This window comes from Malus sylvestris, chromosome 2 (genome assembly GCF_916048215.2).
Source record: "Malus sylvestris chromosome 2, drMalSylv7.2, whole genome shotgun sequence".
NCBI classification, from domain to species: Eukaryota; Viridiplantae; Streptophyta; class Magnoliopsida; order Rosales; family Rosaceae; genus Malus; species Malus sylvestris.
In genome coordinates this window covers 37,883,751-37,907,553 of record NC_062261.1, presented here as the reverse complement: position 1 = coordinate 37,907,553, position 23,803 = coordinate 37,883,751, and the positions used below count along the sequence as shown (strand labels likewise).

The 23,803-nt window shown below is 37.6% G+C and overlaps 2 protein-coding genes and 1 long non-coding RNA gene across 3 annotated transcripts; all 3 read left to right on the top strand.

Annotated features, from left to right (window-relative positions):
* Positions 1-4,826: 4,826 nt before the first annotated feature.
* On the top strand, positions 4,827-8,554 carry LOC126584514 (beta-hexosaminidase 2). Its single transcript, XM_050248875.1, has 2 exons — positions 4,827-5,916; positions 7,377-8,554. The coding sequence occupies exons 1-2, from the start codon at positions 4,920-4,922 to the stop codon at positions 8,327-8,329; spliced, it is 1,950 nt and encodes a 649-aa protein (XP_050104832.1). The 5' UTR covers positions 4,827-4,919; the 3' UTR covers positions 8,330-8,554.
* A 3,050-nt stretch (positions 8,555-11,604) lies between these two features.
* Positions 11,605-12,578, top strand: LOC126584566 (uncharacterized). The gene is made up of 2 exons (XR_007610033.1): positions 11,605-12,089; positions 12,181-12,578. It is a non-coding gene; the product is annotated as an uncharacterized LOC126584566 (long non-coding RNA).
* Positions 12,579-20,492: 7,914 nt separating this feature from the next.
* On the top strand, positions 20,493-21,345 carry LOC126584544 (non-specific lipid-transfer protein 8-like). Its single transcript, XM_050248894.1, has 2 exons — positions 20,493-20,893; positions 21,031-21,345. Exons 1-2 carry the CDS (start codon positions 20,544-20,546, stop codon positions 21,038-21,040), a joined length of 360 nt encoding a protein of 119 aa, XP_050104851.1. The 5' UTR covers positions 20,493-20,543; the 3' UTR covers positions 21,041-21,345.
* Positions 21,346-23,803: the final 2,458 nt, after the last annotated feature.

The window sequence follows — 23,803 nt, the reverse complement described above, 5'->3', positions numbered from 1 at the left end:
CTATAAGCTTCAAATCTCCTAAAACATCCATAATTACGACCACATGAATAGTACCCCGAATCGGGGATTCTCAGTCTTCGTGAAATCGAAGGTTTCACATCTTAAAATTAGTATGAATGAACTCACAAGCTTGCAAGGAGTTCAAAAATTACTTTATTGACGTCGATCCATGCATGAAAGCTTGAGTTCGAAGTTCGTCCGTACGGTTTGTACAGAAAATAGAAAGAAGTCCAAGAGGGAGGAGAGAGAGAGAGCACGGGAGTGATGGAGAGTGTGTGTGTGTGTCCATGTGGGTCGCCCACCAAAACCAACAAAACTAAGTCCTTTTTAGTTTTCCTTAGTTCTAAACTTAGGAAAATAATGGATGGATCCAAAACCTAAGTACACAATACACACAACACACTATAACGTCCAAGGGTATTTTAGTAACTTCCACATTCGAGACCAACAATATTCCAAAATTCCGGGATGGGCTGTCACATTGATTGCTTGTTTGATTGTTGATTAATTGTTTTACAAAGTACTATACTATATATAATTATATATACAATATATATTAAATTATTTAGGTTCCATGAGGTGAATGAGGGATTATACATGGAACACCTCGCTTACGCCTCCACCTTTAATACATTGACCAATACGCAAAACCTAGGTAAAGATTCTGATATCTTGTATAGCTTTATATTCTATTTTTAACTTTCTAAATACTTTTAAAGGAAAACTAATAAAAATGATATCAAATCTTTACATTTTAATAAAAAAACCATCTACTAACTTTTATTTAATGATAATTACAAAATAAATATTAAAAAAACATAAAAAACCACATGAGCTAGCGCGCACCCCACCCCACCTCACCTCCCTTCCCATTATTTTTTCTCCCCATTGTCAGCTATCACTAAGACATTATTATTATTATTATTATTATTTTGGCTTATAATAAGAGAAAGATTTCAAATTGAATTATAGTTTTTAGTTTTATTTTTATGGTGTTGTTTTCCAATAGTAATCAAGATGACGAGATATTTTTCAATGTGCTCGGAACATGGGATGATACACCACGTCTTTATATAAGTGGTCAAATTCTTGTGTTAAAAAATTAATTCCTATATATATATATATGAGCAAATTGTTAGCTTTGATGGTGAAGAGCAGTATACTTGGGCAATATCGAAAGTTGATGCTCAGAAAATTCGCAAATCAATGTCAGAATATCACATTCTCAGACCAATACACAAAATTCAACCTTTTTCAAAATATCAAAAAATATAAAAAGAAAAACTGAAATTCAATGTCTCGGCCGTAAGAACAACAAAAACATAAAACAACCAAGAATTCGTCCAAAAATTACCGAACACGAGCAGAATGACAATCACCCTAATCTCAGCAACTAAAAAAATGGTGACCCCAAGCTAACAAGGCTGGTCAGGAGGTCGAACAGTCTATCATATGCAGCCTAACCAACGCAAAAGGGTATTTCCACAACTCAAAACCTTTCGGTCACTAAGTAGCAACTTTTCTGTTGCACTAAGGCTCGCACTCAAATCTCATCAACTAGGCAAAAAGCTAAAAAGTTTTGTTTCCATATCTAATCTAAGCTACCAAACAGAAGTTCAAATGAATAGATTATATACACATATATATGTAAGAAGAGATGTCGTTGTCGGGTACCTGTAGAGGTGGGGTGGGCACGGTTCCGGTTCCGTTTGATCGGTTTTCAATTCTCCCAACTTATAGCTCAGATTTTAGAGAAATTAAAATTTCCATCAGTAGTCCTTTTTTATCCCAACTCTATGGCGACTGTTTTGCAGCGACGAGATGGAGCAAGAGAGAGAGGGAGAAATTTTTAATTTTTATTTTGTTGGAAGAGAGTGAAAGAGATGAGCGGGATGATACGTTCTTTTACGTTCAGTGTGGGCTATTAGTATAAAGCCTAATACAATAGATTAAAAAAAGATGGACCACTGATGAAAAAAGTTTGAACTAAGTTTATTTTAACAAAAAATTATCTAATAATTTTATAGTTTATTTAAAAGAAAACTAACCAAAAGGACTTGATAACTTTAACTTTTAACCAAAAACCACATTGGAAGTTTATTTAATTGTTAGTACAAAGCCCATTTTTATATCAGCCCAAATAAAATAGCCCAAACAAAATAACATGGTGATTTGTCAATTTTACCCCTAATGGATTTGGTTAACCTAACTTAACTATTTTGTTAGATTAGTTAGTTTGGAGTTAGCCGAACCTATAAACTAATTAAATTTTAATTTTTGCAAAACAGTTTCAGAGAGTTCTTCAATTTTTTCCGAATCTGGTTGAGTAGTTTGAGTAATGCTTGCTGATGAATGTTGAGAGCACATTTTAAAATCGTGATCGCCGTTGTTCTTCGTCCCTGTTAGGGGGATTTTTTCGAAATAAACCTTTGTTTCAGAACAGATTCACAATGGTTGCATATATTGGAATTCTATCGAATCGTTGCCATCGGTGTTGTTTATTGTGCTTTAATATTTTCACTGGAGTGATCGTCTTTCATATTTGGTTAGATTTTTGTTTAATCGACATTATTTTTGCAGTTTTGAAGTCGATTTTGAATTCAATTTTTTTTTTTTTTTTTGAAATTTTCAGTTAGGAGTTTCTTATTTCGAAGAATCTTAGGTAAGTTTTGATTTGTTTTGTTTTTTATTTTTTGTTTTGTGTATATTGTTCATCTTGATTTTGTTTTCATTTTTCATAAATTTATGGCGATGGAAGTGTACGTTTGGGACTCCCCGCTGTTTGGGCACAGAGGGGTGATGCTGGACACCTCCAGGAACTTCTACGGAGTGGAGGACATACTGAGGACCATGGAGGCCATGAGAACCAACAAGCTCAATGTGTTCCACTGGCACATCACCGACTCCCATTCTTTCCCACTGCTGCTACCTTCCGAGCCTGACTTGGCCTCCAAGGGGTCTTATGGCTCCGCTATGCAATACTCTCCCGCTAATGTCAACAAGATTGTCGAGTTCGGCTTGGAGCATGCCGTCAGGTTTTTTGTAAAAGTGCTATTTGGTAAGCTTTTATATAAAACAACTGTGATTGTGTGAAATGATCAAAAAGGGTATAATACTAGATGTGCCATTAATTTAATTTTCTTAACAAATAAAGGTGAATTACTAAATATACTTATGTTTAAAAGAAAAATATTTATAAACTTTATCTCAAATATTAATTAGGGTAAATTACATTTTACCACCTCAACTTTAAGTCTCATAACAAATGTCCTGTCCCTAAAATTTCGGTTTTATAATTTTTTAAAAAATATATGAATTTTTTTATTATGTATTATATGTTACTATATTACTATTATTTTTTTATTTAATATTACTATTTTTATGTGAGGATTTTGTGTGGCCGTAGGGTCCACACCCCATTTCCCTTATCCCTGTGTCTTCCTTTCCCTCTACACTCCCGAACTCTCTCGAAAACTCTCAGCCCTCTCTCTCTCTCTCTATGCACTCTCTCCTCCACTGAGACAACCCCACACACAAACCTTCGATCTCAGACCATCTCACCACCAAATTATCATCATCTCCACCCCTACGAATTTAACCCCAAGTTTACGTTACAGGAATCGTGTTTTGGGTGCTGGGGATAAGAAAATATGAGAACTCAAATCTCTGAGCTCTCCAGCAAGAATCAAGACAAAATTCAACTGGTATCAAACTTGGGCTCAACCCCTTCCAATCTCAGGTAGGATTTCCTTGCTCTGTCTATTGGATTTGAGTGAGAATTCGAGTTATAAACCCCAGTGACCTTCTGTTGCATTTCCTAGTTTCCTGATGTGAGAGACCAGTGAGTTGCATGCTTAAATTTGACGAATTCGAGGTTTTACGAACTCGATTTGATTTCTATTTGAAAATTTAAAACTGTAAGGAACCCCTGCATAATTTTGCAGCTTTTCCAGTGAAGAAGTTCAGCAATGTCTCATTTAATGCGAGAGAGAGAGGTAGAAGAGAAGGGCAGGGTAGGATTGGAAAATTGAAAAGTTTATTTATTTTTTATTGTTCACCCGTGTTTTACCAAAATAAGTTGTTTTGTTGAAGTTGCTATTTCCAGCTTTTGGTTTTCAGCTTTTTTTTCACTCAAAACTTTGAAAAAAAAACTAATTTAAAGTGTTTACCAAACACTTCAAATGCTTCAACTTTTTTTCATGCCAACTTTTTTTTAAAGTTAAGCTTTTTTTCATGCCAACTTTTTTTTAAAGTTAAGCTAAGCCAAACCTAATTGTCTTTAACCATGATTTATTCAATGAATCCTCTAGTTTTAACAGAAGTTTTCCTTCACAGGGACGTTTATTTATTTTATATATGGAGCCTTTGATCTGACATCTTAGACAACCTCACTACCAGCCTTAAAACCATGTTTTGCTGTCCTTCCCTTAAGAAATTGTGTGTCTAGTCTTACGTTTGCAGATGGTCATGTTTTTTAATTTTATTCCAATGACATGTCAAATAGAAATAAGTGGTCCTAGTCATGCCACATTAGTCAACTTAACAATTTTTTTGACGAAATTGACAGAATGTGAGTGATACAAAAACTGAGTTTCAGATGGCAAAGTGGCACAATTTTAGTTTCAAGAGCTAAGCAAAGATATTATTTTATTTATTGGGTAACAAAGCTAAGCAAAGAGCAGGCGATCAACATTGTTTCTGATGTGCGATTAAAAATAGGTAGGAAAGAAAAGGTTTTGGTTGAGAGTCGTCCGTGGAATATTATACTATACCACCGGCGGCAAGTCGACTTGAAGCAAATTGGATTTAGAATATAATCTTGTACTTTTGTTTTGTCTAATAATTGGGGTTGGAGAGGGCCTGCCGGTAGAAACTAGAAAGGAACATTTCTAATAGCAAACAGCATATGATACAACATAATGTTAAACGGGAAACGCCAAATCATTACCCAACACAACAAAATAGCAAACAAAGAAAGGAATGGACGAGCCGGCAGAAAAGAGCACTCGGGGTCGGTCGGGTCGGGTCTCCCTCCAAGTCCTAGCTGGGCTACTTACAAGTATTTAAGACAAAGCAATCAGGTCTCCCTCCTCAAATTTCTCGCTTCCTACAGTACCAGTACCACCATGCAGATTCTCATTGTCATCCTATTGATGGGCTTTCTCCTGGCCTCTGCGGCGCCATTCTCGTCCTCCCAATCTGATTCCGGAGTCAATGTGTGGCCAAAGCCGAGAAACTTTTCTTGGCCTCAGCCGCAGGCCCACCTCCTCTCCCCTAACTTCGCCATCACTTCTCCTGCCAACCACAAATACCTGTCATCCGCCGTCAAACGCTACCACCAGCTTCTTCTAAGCGAGCATCACCGCCCCCTCGTCAACCCCTCCTCCTCCGTCCGCATCAACACCTCCGCCCCACCCTTGCTCACCCTCTCCATCACCGTTGCTGACCTTGCCGCCCCACTTCACCACGGCGTCGACGAGTCCTACACACTCACCATCCCCATCACCGGTGGAGCCGCCAATCTGTGGGCCCAGACTGCGTGGGGCGCCATGAGGGGCCTGGAGACGTTATCGCAGCTGGTGTGGGGCGATCCGTCGCTTGTGGCGGTGGGAGTGTACGTTTGGGACTCCCCGCTGTTTGGGCACAGAGGGGTGATGCTGGACACCTCCAGGAACTTCTACGGAGTGGAGGACATACTGAGGACCATCGAGGCCATGAGCGCCAACAAGCTCAATGTGTTCCACTGGCACATCACCGACTCCCATTCTTTCCCACTGCTGCTGCCTTCCGAGCCTGACTTGGCCTCCAAGGGGTCTTATGGCTCCGCTATGCAATACTCTCCCGCTGATGTCACCAAGATTGTCGAGTTCGGCTTGGAGCATGCCGTCAGGGTTGTCCCCGAAATCGATGCACCTGGTCAGTCACCCTACTCACTCGCTTACTTACCAATAGCTATTAGTTAGCTAGCTGTTTGATAAAATGCCACAGAGAGGCACTTGATAGCATTTATAAAGCATTACTCTTATCTTTATAAAGCAATTTGGCCGTTGTTTGAGTTAAAAACTCTCAAGTAACGTACGGATTCATTAGAGGAATTGTATCTGTCAAGTTGGGACTTGTTATGACTGTTAGAAAATGTACAAATGCAACCTTATTTCTGGCTTTATTTGGAATGCGAGAGTTCAAATTTAGAAATTTCAGTTTATGTTGGTAAATTATTTTGATATGCTAGTAATTGCACATAATAAAACCTTTTATTCTGCTTTTTCTAAAGGGATTTCAAATGACATGCTGCTAGCCTGCACTCTCTCCTGTTTTGGTTAGCAGCAAGAAACCCAAAAAACATCAGCCTAGTTTATTCCTGTTTTTGTTAGCAGCAGCATGCTGATAAAGTTTGAAAGAAACCTAAAGGATATCAGCCTATTTTGTTCCTGTTTTCAATATCATCTCTCTCATTTACATGGCTGGCTTGTTCTCCTTCCTAATCTACATAACCTTCCACATTCTTCTGGGTTTAGGGTAAGAATCAAAATATGAAGAAAGAAACTAAGAGTTGCCGTTGTGAATAATTTGAGGAATCTAAAAGCCAGAGAAGATATAAGAAAATAACAGCGAAGGGCATGTACTTTGGCCATTATTTCAGAGGCATATAGTGGGGGCTTAATATCGTAGTTAAGAGCAGTTGCCTTTTATATCTGAGGTCCTGTGTTCTAATCTTCCCCATCCCAATATTTGTTTGATAAAAAAGAAATTACATCGGTAAAGAAACACGCCTTGTTCTTCCATGATACAAAATCACAAGATGAGATGTACAGAACAGAAAATGAATATTGGAACTAGAATGCTTTTAGGTTTTGATCTAGAAAAATGGAAAGAAAAAAAAAGAAAAACAAATTGTGGGGGTGAGATCCACAAAATATTTTGGGTCTTAAAACGAAAATAGCACTTTCTAATACAAACAGAAATTTCAAGAAAGCAAATCCACTTTCAGGTAAATTTAGTTGCCGACATGTTATGGGTTCACATGGAGAGGTATTTGGATGATGAGAATTACAAAAGTGTGATGAAATTTTCCTTTTTGTATTTGTTGAAAATTATAACGAGGACTTAATTAGAAAGGAGCATATGTGGTGGAGAGGTGCGGATGGAAAGTTGCTTGGGCTAGCAATGAGGATGGGGGAGTGTCAGCCACAGTTGCTTGTTTCACTGCAGTCTGCAGCTGGAAATAATCTTTACTCTATTTCATTACATGCTTGCTGCATGCTAGATGACCCTAGCACCTTATTCGTTTTCATAATACATTCTTATTCCTAATCTGAATCATGGTAGGGTAATCAAACATATTTTTCATTCTTTTTTTTTTTTAATGTGTGCAGGCCATACGGGATCATGGGCTGAAGCCTACCCAGAAATCGTGACATGTGCTAATATGTTCTGGTGGCCAGATGGAGTAGATTGGGCTGACCGGCTTGCATCTGAACCCGGAACAGGTCATTTGAATCCATTGAACCCCAAGACCTACCAAGTCCTTAAAAATGTCATCCATGATGTGTCAACGCTATTTCCTGAACCATTTTTCCATGCTGGAGCTGATGAGATCATACCTGGCTGTTGGAAAGCTGATCCAACCATTCAATCATTCCTGTCTAAGGGTGGAACGCTCAGTGAGCTTCTTGACCTTTTTGTCAACTCCACTTTCCCTTACATTGTATCTCTTAATAGGACGGTGGTTTATTGGGAAGACGTTTTGCTGGATGATAATGTCAAGGTGCAAGCAACCATTCTTCCCCCAGAGCATACCATCTTACAAACATGGAACAATGGCCACAACAATACTAAACGAATTGTGTCTTCTGGATACCGCGTTATTGTGTCATCCTCGGAATTCTATTACTTGGATTGTGGTCATGGTGACTTTCTCGGGAACAACAGCCTGTATGATCAACAAACAGGCAGTGACACTGGAAATGGGGGTTCCTGGTGTGGACCTTTCAAAACATGGCAGACCATATATAACTATGATATAACATACGGGTTGACTGAGGACGAGGCCAAATTGGTGCTAGGTGGAGAGGTGGCGTTGTGGTCTGAGCAAGCTGACCCAACTGTTTTGGACGCACGAATTTGGCCGCGCACTTCAGCATTGGCAGAGTCATTATGGTCAGGGAACAGGGACTCAAAGGGTATGAAGAGGTCCGCAGAGGCAACTGATCGGTTAAATGAATGGAGGAGCAGAATTGTGGCTAGAGGTGTTAGGGCTGAACCAATTCAACCGCTTTGGTGTATTCGGAACCCAGGGATGTGCAACACGGTTAATTCATTTGGTTAAAATGGTCTTAATTTATGTATTAATAACATTTGAATCTATTTTTTGGGGAAGTGAATATAAAGTGAATCATCCGAAACCACACTTCCTCTGTAACAACCGGTTGTTAAAACCTCGAACATATGTATGAAAACAAGCTGAAGCTGTTCAGCAAACTCCATCTCTGAAACAAGGTCCATAACCCACTATTAATTACTTTGTAATGACAATATGTTCTTGTTATTTTTACTGCTTTTCACGAGAATTTATCATTTTTATATTTGTCTTTGTACGCGTCTTTAACATACATACAGTTGAATATTCAAAGCATGAGAAGAAAATATTACTGTTGAGAATTATTGATTTAAATTACTAGATTTTAAACCAGTGAATATTCAAATCATTGCTAATGTAATGTGCCGTCATCAAACTCTCAACACCGCGGCCACCATCACCCCGACCGACCATCCACCACAATTACATTACCATAACTCCCTACAATCATCCCTGCCACCCTAAGTCAATACTTCTTCCACAGTGATTTAGGTGAGTTTTACTCTTATTATAAGAATCTAGCACTTTAAGTTTTTAAGTTTGATTCCTACTGACACAATATCTACAAGAGAGTGAGTTTTATAGGGTTGAGTTCTATCTATTAATCGTCTCACTCATCTAATTTAAACTCTTATTGGTTATTCTCTTTACTCTCCTAAAAAGTGGGTTTCCATTTATTGTATAGAATTCAAACTCATGAGTTCAATATTGAACTCAAGAGCTGGAATCACTTTTATACTATGAAATCCCATCCTCAAATTTCACTATTTGATTTCGTATTTGTAATTGTTACGACGTGTTCCTAATTTTTGATGTAAAATTTTGCAAATCTACAAAAAAATGAAAATGTCACTAGGCAAAGCGGAGTCATACATGGACTTTTGAGCTTGTTTTATATTTGTCTTTTTTCTTATCATATTCCAGTAGTATGTGTTGATACAAACACCTTAGAAGTAAACGAAATGAAATTTGAAACTAGATTGAAGATTCTACAAGGCTCGATAGTCAATGTAAAACCCCTCCCCAAATTTAGTTTGTAATTTAACAATTTCCCTAAAAGTTTATAGAATCTTGCAATTTGGTCCCTTATCCTAATTTGATCCGGACCCTCCATCTAGATTTTCTTTCTCCATCACACTGCCATGTGGCAGCCCATAAACTCTACACCTCTTTCCCTCCTTCCCCAAAGCTCTCTCGGATCTCTCACTCTCTTAGCTCTCAACTCTCTCTCTCACTCTCCTTCTCATTCCTTTTTCCAATCGACACACCCACCTAAATCTGTGCACCCCGACAACGGCGCAGCACCACCACTATTACCGGTGACACTCTTTCTTCCTCCCTCCCCTCCATGAAGCTCCGGGGCACCCAGAAGACACCTAACCCAGGTTCGGCGAACCGTGGGTGTGCGAGCTCAGGTCCGACCACCTTCAGCCATTTCACGTCTAATCATAGGTAGCAACCTCTTCCTTTTGTCTTTACCTTCGATTTCCTAGTTAGTTCGTAGGGCATATGGGAGTTTTGTCGACGACCGGAGCACGGAAGGCTCTGGCCTCATTCCCCAGAAAGGAATGGGTCAGTGACCCAAGTCCAATGAACCTAGGCACTTTGGGCCGTGTATAGAACTCGGGCCCTAAGCCTGTTTAAAATCCAACCCAACCCCTTTGTTTTATTGATTTATTGATTTATTTAATTTTTAAAACCCAAAGGCCCTTGGGCCATTTCTGTTAAGGCCTTCAGCCCGTAGACTCTTTTAACCCTAAACCCTGGCCGAGCTTCCAAGCCCAGGCCCATGTGTTAGAACCCAAAGGAACCGGCCTTAGGGCCGAACCATCCCGTTTACCTTAAACCTTAGGCCCAACCCAGTCTGACCTAAAACCCTTTGACCCGGTTTGACCCATGGCCCATTGACTAACCCAGTCAACACTGGCCGTTGATTTGGTCAACATTGACTGTTGACTTTGATCGGTCAACGTTGACCGTTAACTTTTTGGGTTTCATCTGAAACCCCTTCTATGCTAATTTCAACGTCCTGGACCTGTTTTTGATATCCGTTTTCTCAAATTCAATCGTTTGAATAAAGTTTTATTAATGGTACCCTTTATGTGCTTAGGTGCAATTATTAACCGTGAATCCATCATTCATATTTCGTACGGCTCTACGACGACAGAGTATCTGTGAGTGGACCCCTTCTAAAATGCATGTTTTAATAGTAGAAATGCATACATGAAAATCATGATTTAATAATTGCATTTTATGAGATATCAGGCTTACTTAGAATCTTTTGGAATACCATATTTTCTATCGAACCCATATTCTTTCTAGGATATATGATGGATGACGGTATACTATTAGAACATTCTTTTGCACTTCTTTATAGTATAGATGATGAATGACTTTATATTATGAAGATGTTTTGAGATACATGTACCTATGTTTGGAAAGACTATGTTCAATGGTTTTGTGCTTATCTAGTGGTCATTATTCTACCTCAGGGCAATGATACTTTTATTAGGCATTCGGATCAAGTGATGTAGGGATCGAGAGATATTATATTGGCCTCCAGGGTCGGGTGATGTAGGGGCCTTCGGGTCGAGAGATTATTATATTGGCCTTTGGGTTGGGTGATGTAGGGGCCTTTGGGTCGATTATGATACCACTAATTAGCACACTATATACGAGATACATTTTATGAAGGGTTTTATAGCATGCTAGGGTTTCTAGAAAACCTTTTACATATTATACTATTGAATTTCCATAAAACTTTGGGGGTTAGTATGTTGAATAAATGTTTCAGTATTATATATATATATATATATATATATATATATATATATATATATATATATCAACTTGGTCCACTTATGTTTATTTTGCGCCCCCTCAGGACTTAGAATTAAGGCGTACAATCCCGGCTTCAAGGCACTCCCGCATCGGCATCTTTGAGTCCTCTCGGTGTAGGACCCATCCTTTTGTTCATTCAATTTTATATTATTCCTTTTTAGTGTCTCATTTTAGTTGTATGCTCTGAACATGTTCCTCAATTGCATATTAATCATATTTAGATTTATAAGTCTTATTTATTTCTTGTTCTCAACATTTGCATTCAATAAATGGCTTTCGTCATCCATGGATGTCGTCCAACATGTGACCATTTCGATGTCTCACGAACATGGGATCAGGCCTTGTTAGTCGAGTGTATTTTGGTAATTTTATCATTATTTGGAACGCATGTTGTTTGTCCGTTTTTGACCTTGGTGTGTGTGCCACAGGGGCCGACCTTCCATTTTTCTGTAGCTCATCCTCTCTCTCAGCTCACTCACAATCATTCTCTCTGGAGTCTTTCTCATCGTTCTCACCTTCTCCCTTATCCAAAATCATACAACCATCTAAACAACCTTTTTGGCCAATCGATCACCAAACCAACACCATAGTGACCCTCATCTCTTCACGAGCTCAAACATAAACCCTAGATTGTGAAAAAATGACCACTGACTGAGGTCATAAGAGCTCTGACGAGAACCGAATTTTTTTCGACAAGATTCCGTCTCCTTTTTGTTGTTTTGGATGAGTTTGGGGGTCACCAGTTGAGTTACCATCATCCCAGAAGTCAATTTCGAGCATTGGATCCTCGGGTCCACCTCGACGTACAAAGATCACACAACTTCGATTTGAGCCAAAGTTTTCCGACGAGTTTCAGGCCATCTCTGGCCTTTTCTTAGACTTTTAAAAGGTATAAAATTGCTACTCTCCTCTTAAGCTTCACTTTGACACAAGGATTGTGTGATTTGGTTTTAAATTAAGCAAGTTATGGCTTTGTGAAGGATTTGTGCTCAATTTCCCAGTTCCTGGCAAGATAAACGGATGCAGCTGCAACCAACTCACTGGAGAAGAAGGGAAATATTCCAAAACCCAACCCGCTTGTGGCTGCTCTGGTCTGCACGTAGAGGCACGTACGATGGCGCATAGTCTGCAAAACGTGGCCAACAACCCAAAGTGTCTTTCTAGGCTAATTTTGATGATCTGAATTTGTTTTTGGCATTCATTCAGCGTTATTATATTTTTTTAACCTAATTTTGTAGTTGGTGTCCACTTAAACTTGCGATTGGCAGAGATCCGACAGTCGGATTGTCATGAATTTTTAGTATGTTGTAGTGGAAGCGTGATGAGGCTTTTAGGAAGTTACTGAATGGAAATTTATATGCGGATCTTCCGAATTGAATTTCTAAGGTTGTTTATCCTACCTTTGACCTTTGTCCAAAGGTTGACTTTGGTCAACGTGTCCTGAATCATTCTTGATTGTTGTAGACGACGTGTACAACCTAGAATTATGTGGTTTATCACAAGACTTGTGATTTGTTCTAGGCACTGATCGTGTGTGAGCATTTTGATCCTTGTGCTAGGATGCTTTAGCGATGACTCTAGGTGAGTGTTTTTAATATATGTGGTATGGTCATCACCCTGAAAAATTCCATACTAGTATACTTAATGGATATGGCATGAATTTTATAAAATGTAGTTTGTTATGCATATTTGAAATTTTTGTGAAACTGTGAAATGTAAGGGCTAGTAGAGAACCGTCAACACATTAATATGGGAATTTGAGACATCAAATTTGTATCCTGTCTAGTTAAGTTAGGTTCCTCGAATTTCCTACTTAGTTTTGTTGAGTGGTCCAGAATCGTGTTCCACTTAGGTTCCTTTGAGTGGTACGGAACCTTGCTTTATCTGGATTCAATTGAGTGGTCTGGAATCTCACTTCCTATTCGGTTTCATTGAGTTGGTCTAAGACCCTCCTCCATTATGATTCCATTGAGTGGTCCAAAATCCCGCTCCTTATTCTGTTATGTTAAATGATCCAAAACTTTATCTTCATTAGATTGCGTTAAGTGATCTGAAATTCCATTTCCTATTAGGTTCCGTCGAGTGGTCCAAAACTTTGTCTTCGTTGGATTCCATTGAGTGGGCTGAAATTTCTTTCCCATTTTGGTTCTTTAAAGTGGTTTGGAACCATATCTTTGTTGAATTTTGTTGAGTGGTCTAAAATCCATCTTCCTTTATATAAGCCTTTAGTAAGCCCTAAAAGTCTTGGACCTTTAAGTCTCTCATTGCACCATAAATAAATGGGTTGAATATGTAGGCATGGCCTGTAAGCTACTTCTCCACTGTTTGTTTGACACGTGGAGAGTCAACACTCCTTGAGCACAACACTCGTTTAGGGTGGTTGGAAAGCACTTTAACTGAGTGCTAGGTCCGACAACATTCATGTCTCTTCGTAGACTTCTCTCTATTACTGGCCAACGCGTGGCTTAGAGATTATGCTTGGACAAACTTGTCATTGGAGCTATGTGCTAGAAAGTGTTGGAGTTGTACCCTAAAATACAATTTTGTAATATTGGATATTATTAACAACTCCATATTAATTCATTAATTAATAAAGGGAAAGATTAATTCATTGATGAGTTTGGCTTTGTATTATAAAGATATTATACTATGAAAGAGGCCATAGGATTTAAGGTATAGAAGCAATGTCCTAAATGATGTTAGGGTAGGTAGATTTGCATTCCATAGTAGCTTAGTTCGGTATAGATCACATTAAGGTTAGCATGGTCTCGTGTGTTGGACAAATGATAGATATATAGAAGCTTGTCTTTTGAACAAGTTCACGGAACACTACCTATAATAAGGAATGAACTTTGATTTCACCTCGGGTTGACAATAAGGAATCTATCACCTTCGGTAATTGTTCAAATAGATAGAGATATCACTGGAAGCAACTTTAAGATCCATATCAAAAAAATTTGTGCAAAGTACTTGTTGATCAAACTATGTTTGTAAGAACACATGAGTGGCACCGAGTAGCATGTCATGGCTATCCAGATTAGTAGAAGTATACGCAAACTAATCATGATACTCTTTCAAACCTTGATTGTATTTACAATGCAATTCGGTACTTTTGTTATCCATACCCCGATCAAGATTTATGTAAAATCACATGTAACCATACATATGAACCCTAGTACCACACATTGGGCCTTGCAAAGCAATGATGGCTTTGAGGTGAAATCAAAGTTCATATCTACAAGTATAAGATACCTATTATGTATCAGGAAACATTGTAACGTTTGACATGTGTTAAAGCATCCGTGCATTTAAGCTTCTTAGATGGTTAATCTTCTGTGAATCCAACAGACAAGTACCCATATATCCAACACGCGTCTAATACGTGTAGCACGAAACATGATAACCTAATACGATATACACCAGCCTTTCTGGATAGTCAATGTCCAGTTGACTTTCCAAAAGCCTAGGAACTTTGTTTAAGGACTAAGTGACAATGGAATACAAGTCTCCCTGCCTTAACCTCGTTTAGGGCATTGCTTCCATACCTTAAATCTTGTAGACTCATTCGTAGTATATTATTTGTATAATATAAATGCCAAAACTCATGAATGAAGAATACATGCCCTTGATTAATTAATTAAATATAGAATTGTTTTATAATATCTAATATTATAAAATTGATTTTTAGGGCACAACTCCAACATGGCTAACAAGTATCAATCCATCTCCAGCCATGGAGGCTATGATAAAATCCATGGGCACACGTTTAGCCTTCAAAAATATTTTTTTTAGGAAATGGGATGGGCTAATTTTTCCCGTCTCCGGCCATGGAGGACTAAGAATTAGCCCTTCTATATTTTTACATTTTAATATAGTGAAGGAAATTGTTATACAACAATTAGACATTTACCATGTATTGTTCCAACTAAGGGAAAATTTCACTTTTTGTCCATGTAAATTAGTTAAAGTTCACTTTTAATTCATGTAATTTCACAAATGATGACTGAAGGACACGTTATAATTTCCATTTTTAGTTAACATAAAAGGCATGTGCCACTCACATGCATGACATGAGGGGGCGTGTTGACTCACTAATTGGGTCCCACATGGGGGGCGTGTTGACATATCCCACATCAACCGTATCTATGAGAAAATAAGAGTTTAAATATCCTAACCCTACTCCAACTAATATTAAGGCCTTTTGTGATAAGATCCACACCTGACGAATTGTGCACGTAGTAATCACCAAGTTGGGGACAATATTGGTGTTGTTGGAAGTGGGTCTGTGACCCGTCTCTCTGATAATTTTACATGATGTCAAAGCTAGGGGTGGACCCGTACTACCACTTGCTGGGTAGGTCCCTTTGGCTTCACGAACCGTTGCTCTGATAATTTCACATGATGTCATAGTTAGAAAGTGGGCCCGTACTGCCACTTGATGGGTGGGTCCCCTTGGCTTGGCGGGATGATGGTGGGTCCTTTGGCCCCGTTTATAGGGTGAGTCCCTTTGGCTCAATGTCGTTGTCGATGTGTGGATCTCCCACATGTGACCCACTAATTGGGTTCCATGTGAGAGGACGTGTTGAAATATCTCACATCGACCGTATCTTTGAGAAAATAAGAGTTTAAATATCCTAACCCCCACTCCAACTAATACTGAGACTTTTGTGTTAAAACCTCACACCTGACAGATCGTGTAAGTGGTAATTACTAAGTTGGGGACAATATCAGTGTTAGCCCGTCTCTCTGATAATTTCACACACCTATTGCATAATTATTGTCAAGTACAAGATGAAATTAACAATGAAACTAAAATTTATCAATATACCCACGCTCAATAATCAAACCCTACCATCACGCAATCTTTATCCTCCGTTCATTCTAACTAAAACCTCAAGAGCTCTCATATAGAAAAAGCACATTCTTTTTGACCGATGGATGGTGATTTTAAAGTTTGAATTCTCCAACTGAGGTATAAATCAACTTATGCAAGTTTTTTAATTTGATTTCAATTTTTTTAGAGTTCAGGAACAAGAATTTGGTGATTATGGAGTTTCTTATATTTCTATGCCCTCTAACTATGTTCCTTTGAATTGCATCTTTTACTTCTAAACTAAATTCGTTTTAGACATTAGAGAAATTTTTTGGTCCTTTCTTGATTAGCTTGTGGAAAACATTAATTTGTCCTGGATGTTGGTGGGTGATTTCAAGGAGCTTGTCAATGAATTGAAGAAGAGTGGTGGGTAGGTGCCCCATTGGAAGAGAAAATGGGTTTTTGTCGAATGAATTGAGAAAAATCGAGTGGTGGATCTTGGTTTTACTGGTGCATAATATATTTAGTATAGAGTGTATGAGACTGGATAAGTTATAATGGAAAGATTATGATTAAATTTGGTTACCGTGTGAGGTCATCGCCATGCACGGTTCTTAATGCAACCCTGAGGTCTAATTGCTTGTGATTTGTCCAATTTTTTTTAGTCATGACTTTGACAGAGACGTTTGCAGTATGTTTGCAAATTTATAAGCATAGAAATAATTTTGGTTGCCATGACAACATCTTAATTCTTCATTATCATAAAATCTCAAAAACTTAAATTGCTATTAGTAATTTTAGGATAAATCATGAAACTTTCCCTCCTAATAGCAATTCAAGCTTTTAAGATTTTGTGATAATTTTGCTAATTGTGTTATTAAGTTTTCTATTTTTTTTATATTTAAAAAAAAACAATATGATTTACACTAAGAGAGTGGGCACGTAGGTTAAGTCTCACTATAGACTAACAATAATATGGTTCAAATTCGTGTTTGGCAAGAATCAAACTGAAGATGAAAATTTTTGTAATAGTTTTTTCTTTTCCGACGTGTACTTTGTCTCATAGCTTTCATTGCCTCGGGTCATTTGGAATTAACTCCAGGACTTGGATGCCAACGGGTAACAAATCATGCGCGTTAATTCCCGCAGGTACATGGGAACGAATAGCCTAACAAAATGTATGGATTAAACTTGAAATTTTGACAAAAGTCAAAATTTATAAGTTAACATACACCAATTTCTTTATTTGAATTCATAAACATAACAATTTAAAATTTCCGCGTGAAAAACAAAACTTGGAATTTGAGACCTTCAATTCCCAAGTTTAAATTTCATGTAAATATGTATCATTTCTAAATTTCTGAGTGAGAGTTTAAAAATAACAAATTCCTTAGTCAAACTCCATTGTTTCTTTAGGTTAACCAAACAAGAAAATTTACAAATTCTAGAAAATAAAATTTCATCATTTTAAAATTCCTTAATAATATGAAATTTCTTCATCCAAGTACAAGTGTTCAAAGTTTGACCTTTTAGCCTTCCTTGAGGCTGATTAAAATACGCCTATTTGCAAAAATCTTATGGCTGGAGTATGTTTTGATCAATTTTGGGACTAATATTATTCAAATGCCCTCGAATAGAGATTATCTCATGGACAATTTTACTAGTCACGTGGATATTATTTGTCTGTGACTGATTGGAGGATCGAGTGATTCTTAATGACAACCTAATTCCCGATGTAACAAGGAATTGCCCACCAAACACATTCAAACAAGGTTTAGTCTTTACCCATTTTAGGTTCATTGACTATCTAATTTTCTTGTGAGCTCCATTCATGTGTGCCCTATCCTATTTCTTGTTTATATTCAGACACAGAGTCTAATGACTCTCAAGGAAGCTTGGCATTCAACTTGATTGGGAATGGATTGGTGGTTTGGTATGGACTGAGAATATAAAATATGCAACATATACCAGCGCAAGAAAACTGATACAATGTCGGTGCACTTTAATCAATAAAAGATATCCGTGTAGTATTGCACTCTAGTATTATTTGCCTCCATTAATAAATGAAAGATCTGTTGTAGGGCCTTTTAAGTGAATAATTAGAGAGAAATTGAGAGAGACGGTGTGGCTAGCATAGAGAAAATTTGGTGAATTTTGAGGAGTGATTTTTCACCCTATTGTAAATTTATTTAATTTAAAGTAGTAAAAAAAAATAAATTCCTTACCCTTTAGGTATTACAACTTAAACACTATACTATCTGATAGATATGATAGAATCTCGTAAGAATTTCCATTTACACAATCTTATTATTACAATAAATAGGATGATCGGTATAAGATGCCAAAGGGGTTTCCACTATGACTGCACCACCTGAATGATGAGTTTGGAATCCCCCTCCACCACAAGCTTTCTCACACCTTTGCACCTGGCAAAAGAAAGACCTTTCCTTAAAACAATGGCTTCCGTGAGCAAGATGGTGGCCCCATCGAGATTGAAAGCACCAACTTAAATAAAGAAAAAAAATTATTTGAATTCATATAACCTCAAACTTAAAATTTATCTTTTTTTCTTATTGCATATTTACAATCAAGTACAAAATAAATTTAACAGTAAAACTAAAAATATTATACTTACCCCCAAAATCAAACCTACCATCGCTCAATTTTTATCTAAAGCTCGTTTATTGCTTCCTGTGAAATTGCTTCCCGTGAAAATAGTAGTATCTAGTTCAAATATATCATAACGTCTGGCGGCAGTGTTTGATTCTAGGGAATTGGGTTTGTGCAGACCGAGAGTAAAAAGTTGGAATCTCTTCCAAATTGATTAAAGATTGACCATGGTCAAATTGATGTATTGTCTAAGCGTGGCATGGTATACTCCTTGGTCCAAAATGGTGACAGTGAGTGTGGAAACGTTGATATAGCTCGCACAAAATAAGCTTTGGAGATGGTGATGAAGTGGAATTGAAGTTGGGTTTTGATAAAAAAGAAGATTTTTTTTGGTAAAGAAGAAGAAGATCGGGACAGTATGATAATGAATATCATTCTTCTTATACAGATGAGAACAATGTATATTATTGTGCCTACATTTTCGACTTTAGCGAGAATAGAGAAGAGGATCACCATCCTGCGTGTTCACTTCTTTTATGGGAAATATTGGAGTAGCAAGTTCGCACATTTTAAAATTAGATATGGAAATGGTCGCAGAATCAGAGTCCTTTTCAACTGATTTTGGCTTTTTATTTTTAAATGGATGTAAAGTTAAATACATATTAAATTGGGTATATGAGGACAATTTTAAGTAGTAAATTTGAATTTAAGAAGATATTAATAGTTTAATTAAAAGTAATATTGTTCAATTTTTTTTTAAAGTAATATGAACGTAGAGAGTATGTGCTCAAATAAAATCCCTCATATAAATTAGATTATGATGATACTCTCCTCAATTCATATCAACAAAATTTTCAATGTGCCGGAAATACAGGCTCGTACATTGTGTCGTAATACAATTCGTTGAAATTTATTTTTCAAGTTTCCAATTAATTGTAGTAAAACACTTGTGTACCAGGCTGTGTTCTCATAATATTGAAAATCTCTCCAATTTATTGTATGTGGTTCCCAACACTACAAAAGAAATTGACAAATGTCATGACATAATTGCACAAAATAGTGTGTACAAAGGAGGTAGTGTGTACAAAGGAGGTAGATTGTTTGCCCCCCCTAACTTCCATACTCTTCTCATCCCCTCCTGTTTTGTGTGGTTACGGTTAAGTTACGTCAACGTTTTATATTCCTATTACTTTTTGTTTTATTATTTTCATAAAAAAATCAATATAAAATGTTGACGTGGCTTAACAATGACCACACAAACAAGAGGGGATGAGAAAAGTATAGAAATGGGAGGGCAAACAATCCACCTCCGTGTACAAAAGCCTAACAATAAAATGGCCACTAATTAGCCTTTACCTACCCCATTCTGAAGGATTTGGATTGTCTGCCCTCTCCATCCCATATCCTTCACATGCCCTCCTATATTATGTGGTCACGGTTAAGCTACGTCAACATTTTATATTGATCTTTTTATAGAAATAATAAGATAAAAGCAATGAGAATATAAAATGTTGACGTAATTTAACCGCGACCACAAAAATAATAGGGCATGGGAAGGGTATGGGATGGGGAGGGCAGACAATCTAAGTCCCATTCTAAAATCACAACTTTTCTAAACATGAGGGGCCATATATTAAAGTTTTCAGAAACTTTGCGAGTGTAAAATGACATTTATAAGTTAACATAATCTTTTTACCTAACCTAGAAGTTTGGACATCTTATGGAAGAACAAATGGAAGAAATCAAAATGAGTCCATTCTTCTTTCTTGCACTCATTTACATACTCCATATATTTTTTATAATTAATATTTCTTGCACAAATGAGCTTCCTGATTTCAAAATTTCCTTTAAATAAGGAACAAAGACTGCAGGGCAAACGCAAGATCCGTAGCTAATCTTTATCTCTCTAAATCTAAAACCATGAAACTTTCTAGTCTGAGTGCGGCTGCTGCTGCTCTTATGCTTCTTCTTCTTCTTTTACTGGCTGCAAGTTCAGAGGCCGCAATAACATGCAGTGACGTAACCAAGGACCTTAGACCATGCCTGAGCTACCTTGTAAGTGGCTCAGGGAAACCACCTGCTGCATGTTGTGCTGGAGCCTCAGCCCTCGCATCTGCTGCGTCAACCTCTGCTGATAAGAAGGCTGCATGTGCCTGTATTAAATCGGCAGCCCAGAAAATTAATATCAAATCCCAGTTGGCCCAAGCTCTCCCTGGGAACTGTGGGATCAACTTGTCCTTCTCTATTTCTCCAAATACTGACTGTTCAAAGTAATTCATTCTCTCTCAGGCCCCATCCAATTACATATTATTTTCATTGATTATTCCCAATTAATTTTACTATCAGAATACAGTTTACATTATTGACTCAAATTTTTTTTCTTGTTGCTCCACTGTTGCACTTGCAGGATTGGTTGAACCATTGAAGCTGAAGCAGCTTGAACATTTGGAAATAAAAGGAGTTCTCTTAATCCGTACCGATATGCATATAGAAAAACCCAGTTCTGCCCGTGCGTATTACAATCCTGAAGATCTGCTCATGCATGCATCTTTCGGACCCCTCTACGAAATAAAGTAAAATCTATCTATAATTAATACATGGCCTGAGTGTGTTAATTTTCTGCTTAATTACTAGTTTGTTCCTAGCGCGCTTGTTCTGGATTAAATAAGAGTTTTGCCCCTAAATATATTACATGGGAATGAAGACAATCATTTGTGTTGTACTCTGACATATGTATTTTATTTTTATATTTTTTATAATCGCAAAGTGAATCTCACTTCAACGTTGCTATCATGGGAAGTGATATGAGGATAACTTATTAATAAACAAGAAGCATACAATATGTTAAGGGGACACAAAGCTAAACCCAGACTGTTAAAAAATTCATAAAAAATAAGTCAAACCATTTTTAGCAAAACCTATAATAAGAAAGCTAAGAAGGGTTATGAGAAAGGAGATGCAGTGTAAGAAGGCATGAATCCGACCAATTAACACTAGGATGCTCAACACCATAATTGTTAAACAATCATTAACTTGATTACCTTCTTTAAAAATATGAGAAATCTGAACCTGCGTGGAGGATAATAAAACTCGACAATTATGCCAACTAACCAAAAGCCTTCAGAGGACTAATGTCAAAGAAGGCGAAGATGAAGAAAAAAGGTGAAAAACCAGTGAGGAATCACACTCAATCCATAATGAATGCCAACCTCTACCCTAGTCTAAAGATACAACATGAATAACAACGTGTAGTTCGGCGTCCAAAGAAGAGACCAAACTCATTGAATCCACAAAACAACCAAGAGAATGACCCATAAAATTATGAATGATACCACCAAATGCAGCCAAACCAAGGGAACCTCTTGCAACACCGTCAATATTTACTTTGACCTTGATTTTTGTTGAGCTTTTTCCTATTCCATGTACTACTTGCTCCAATGTGAGATGGGAGAAGCTCTTAACGAGCGAAGTCGCAAGTGGACACTGCTTCTTGAGTGTTCTTTACAGCGTGGACCAAACTGTGAATGTACACTTGCATGTGGGCCAATTCAGGAATGCACGCTTCTTGAGTGTTCCTTAGATCCTCGTTCACATGAAATACAAATTATGGTCAAGAGATGAAACTTTAAATTAACCAAAATGTCTTACTTTATATCATCTCTGGTCCACCTTATTGTAACACACAAGTTACACTTTATGCTTCATTGAAGCCTTAAATATGCCAATGCAGATATCCTTCATCTAATTAAACCACCATAACCTGCAGGTGTGAATACATCTCCAAAACAATCATGCATCACTTTCATTAGACTAATAACAAGAGAAACAATGTTTGTAGCCAACGGACCCAATTGAAAATATCAAATAGGCACATGTCCAAATAAAATATCCCAACACTTCATAAAACAAATTAATTCAAGACTTGTGAGCAAGATGAATTAACATGTTTTTGACACTGATCTATGCACCATACCAGTTACTTTCATGGTGATTTCCAACACATGCGGGCATATGGAAATCCTCACAACTGAGACAGTGCATAGACCATGTCATGACATTTAATATGTAATTTGATAACAACTTGATATCCGATATATATTTCATCAGATAATTGACTAGTACACTAAAATGTAACTTAATTAATCCAACTAGAGATTAAACTGAATACATGGATTCTATACGTACCTTATAGGTCATTTGCAAATGTAAGGCATTACTAACACAAAATTCAAGCTCCCACTGATTTGCAACATCATTACTTAATTTGCAAATACACATTTGTGCTAAATCCTTATGAGACCCAAAACAAATGGTCAATTGAGGAATTCAAATACAACAACAACAACAACAAAGCCTTTTCCCACTAAGTGGGGTCAGCTATATGAATCCTAGAACACCATTGCGCTCGGTTTTGTGTCATGTCCTCCGTTAGATCCAAGTACTCTAAGTCTTTTCTTAGAGTCTTTTCTTAGAGTCTCTTTCAAAGTTTTCCTAGGTCTTCCTCTACCCCTTCGGCCCTCAACCTCTGTCCCGTAGTCACATCTTCGAACCGGAGCGTCAGTAGGCCTTCTTTGCACATGTCCAAATCACCGGAACCGATTTTCTCTCATCTTTCCTTCAATTTCGGCTACTCCTACTTTACCTCGGATATCCTCATTCTCAATCTTATCCTTTCTCGTGTGCCCACACATCCCACGAAGCATCCTCATCTCTGCCACACACATTTTGTGTACGTGTTGATGCTTCATCGTCCAACATTCTGTGCCATACAACATCGCTGGCCTTATTGCCGTCCTATAAAATTTTCCCTTGAGCTTCAGTGGCCTACGACGGTCACACAACACGCCGGATGCACTCTTACACTTCATCCATCCAGCTTGTATTCTATTGTTGAGATCTCCATCTAATTCTCCGTTCTCTTGTACGATAGATCCTAGGTAGCGAAAACGGTCGCTTTTTGTGATCTTCGCTAGATTGCTCCGGTCATTAGTGTGGATAAGTATATAAATGGATAGAGATAGGAAAGCAAACACAAGATGTACGTGGTTCACCCAGATTGGCTACGTCCACGGAATAGAGGAGTTCTCATTAATTGTGAAGGGTTTACACAAGTACATAGGTTCAAGCTCTCCTTTAGTGAGTACAAGTGAATGATTTAGTACAAATGACATTAGGAAATA

Excerpts from the sequence above, each read along its gene's own strand:
- LOC126584514 (XM_050248875.1), top strand. The coding sequence starts at position 4,920 with ATGTTAAACGGGAAACGCCAAATCATTACCCAACACAACAAAATAGCA. Across the intron at positions 5,917-7,376 it reads CCCCGAAATCGATGCACCTG|GCCATACGGGATCATGGGCT; the intron begins GTCAGTCACCCT and ends TAATGTGTGCAG.
- LOC126584544 (XM_050248894.1), top strand. The coding sequence starts at position 20,544 with ATGAAACTTTCTAGTCTGAGTGCGGCTGCTGCTGCTCTTATGCTTCTT.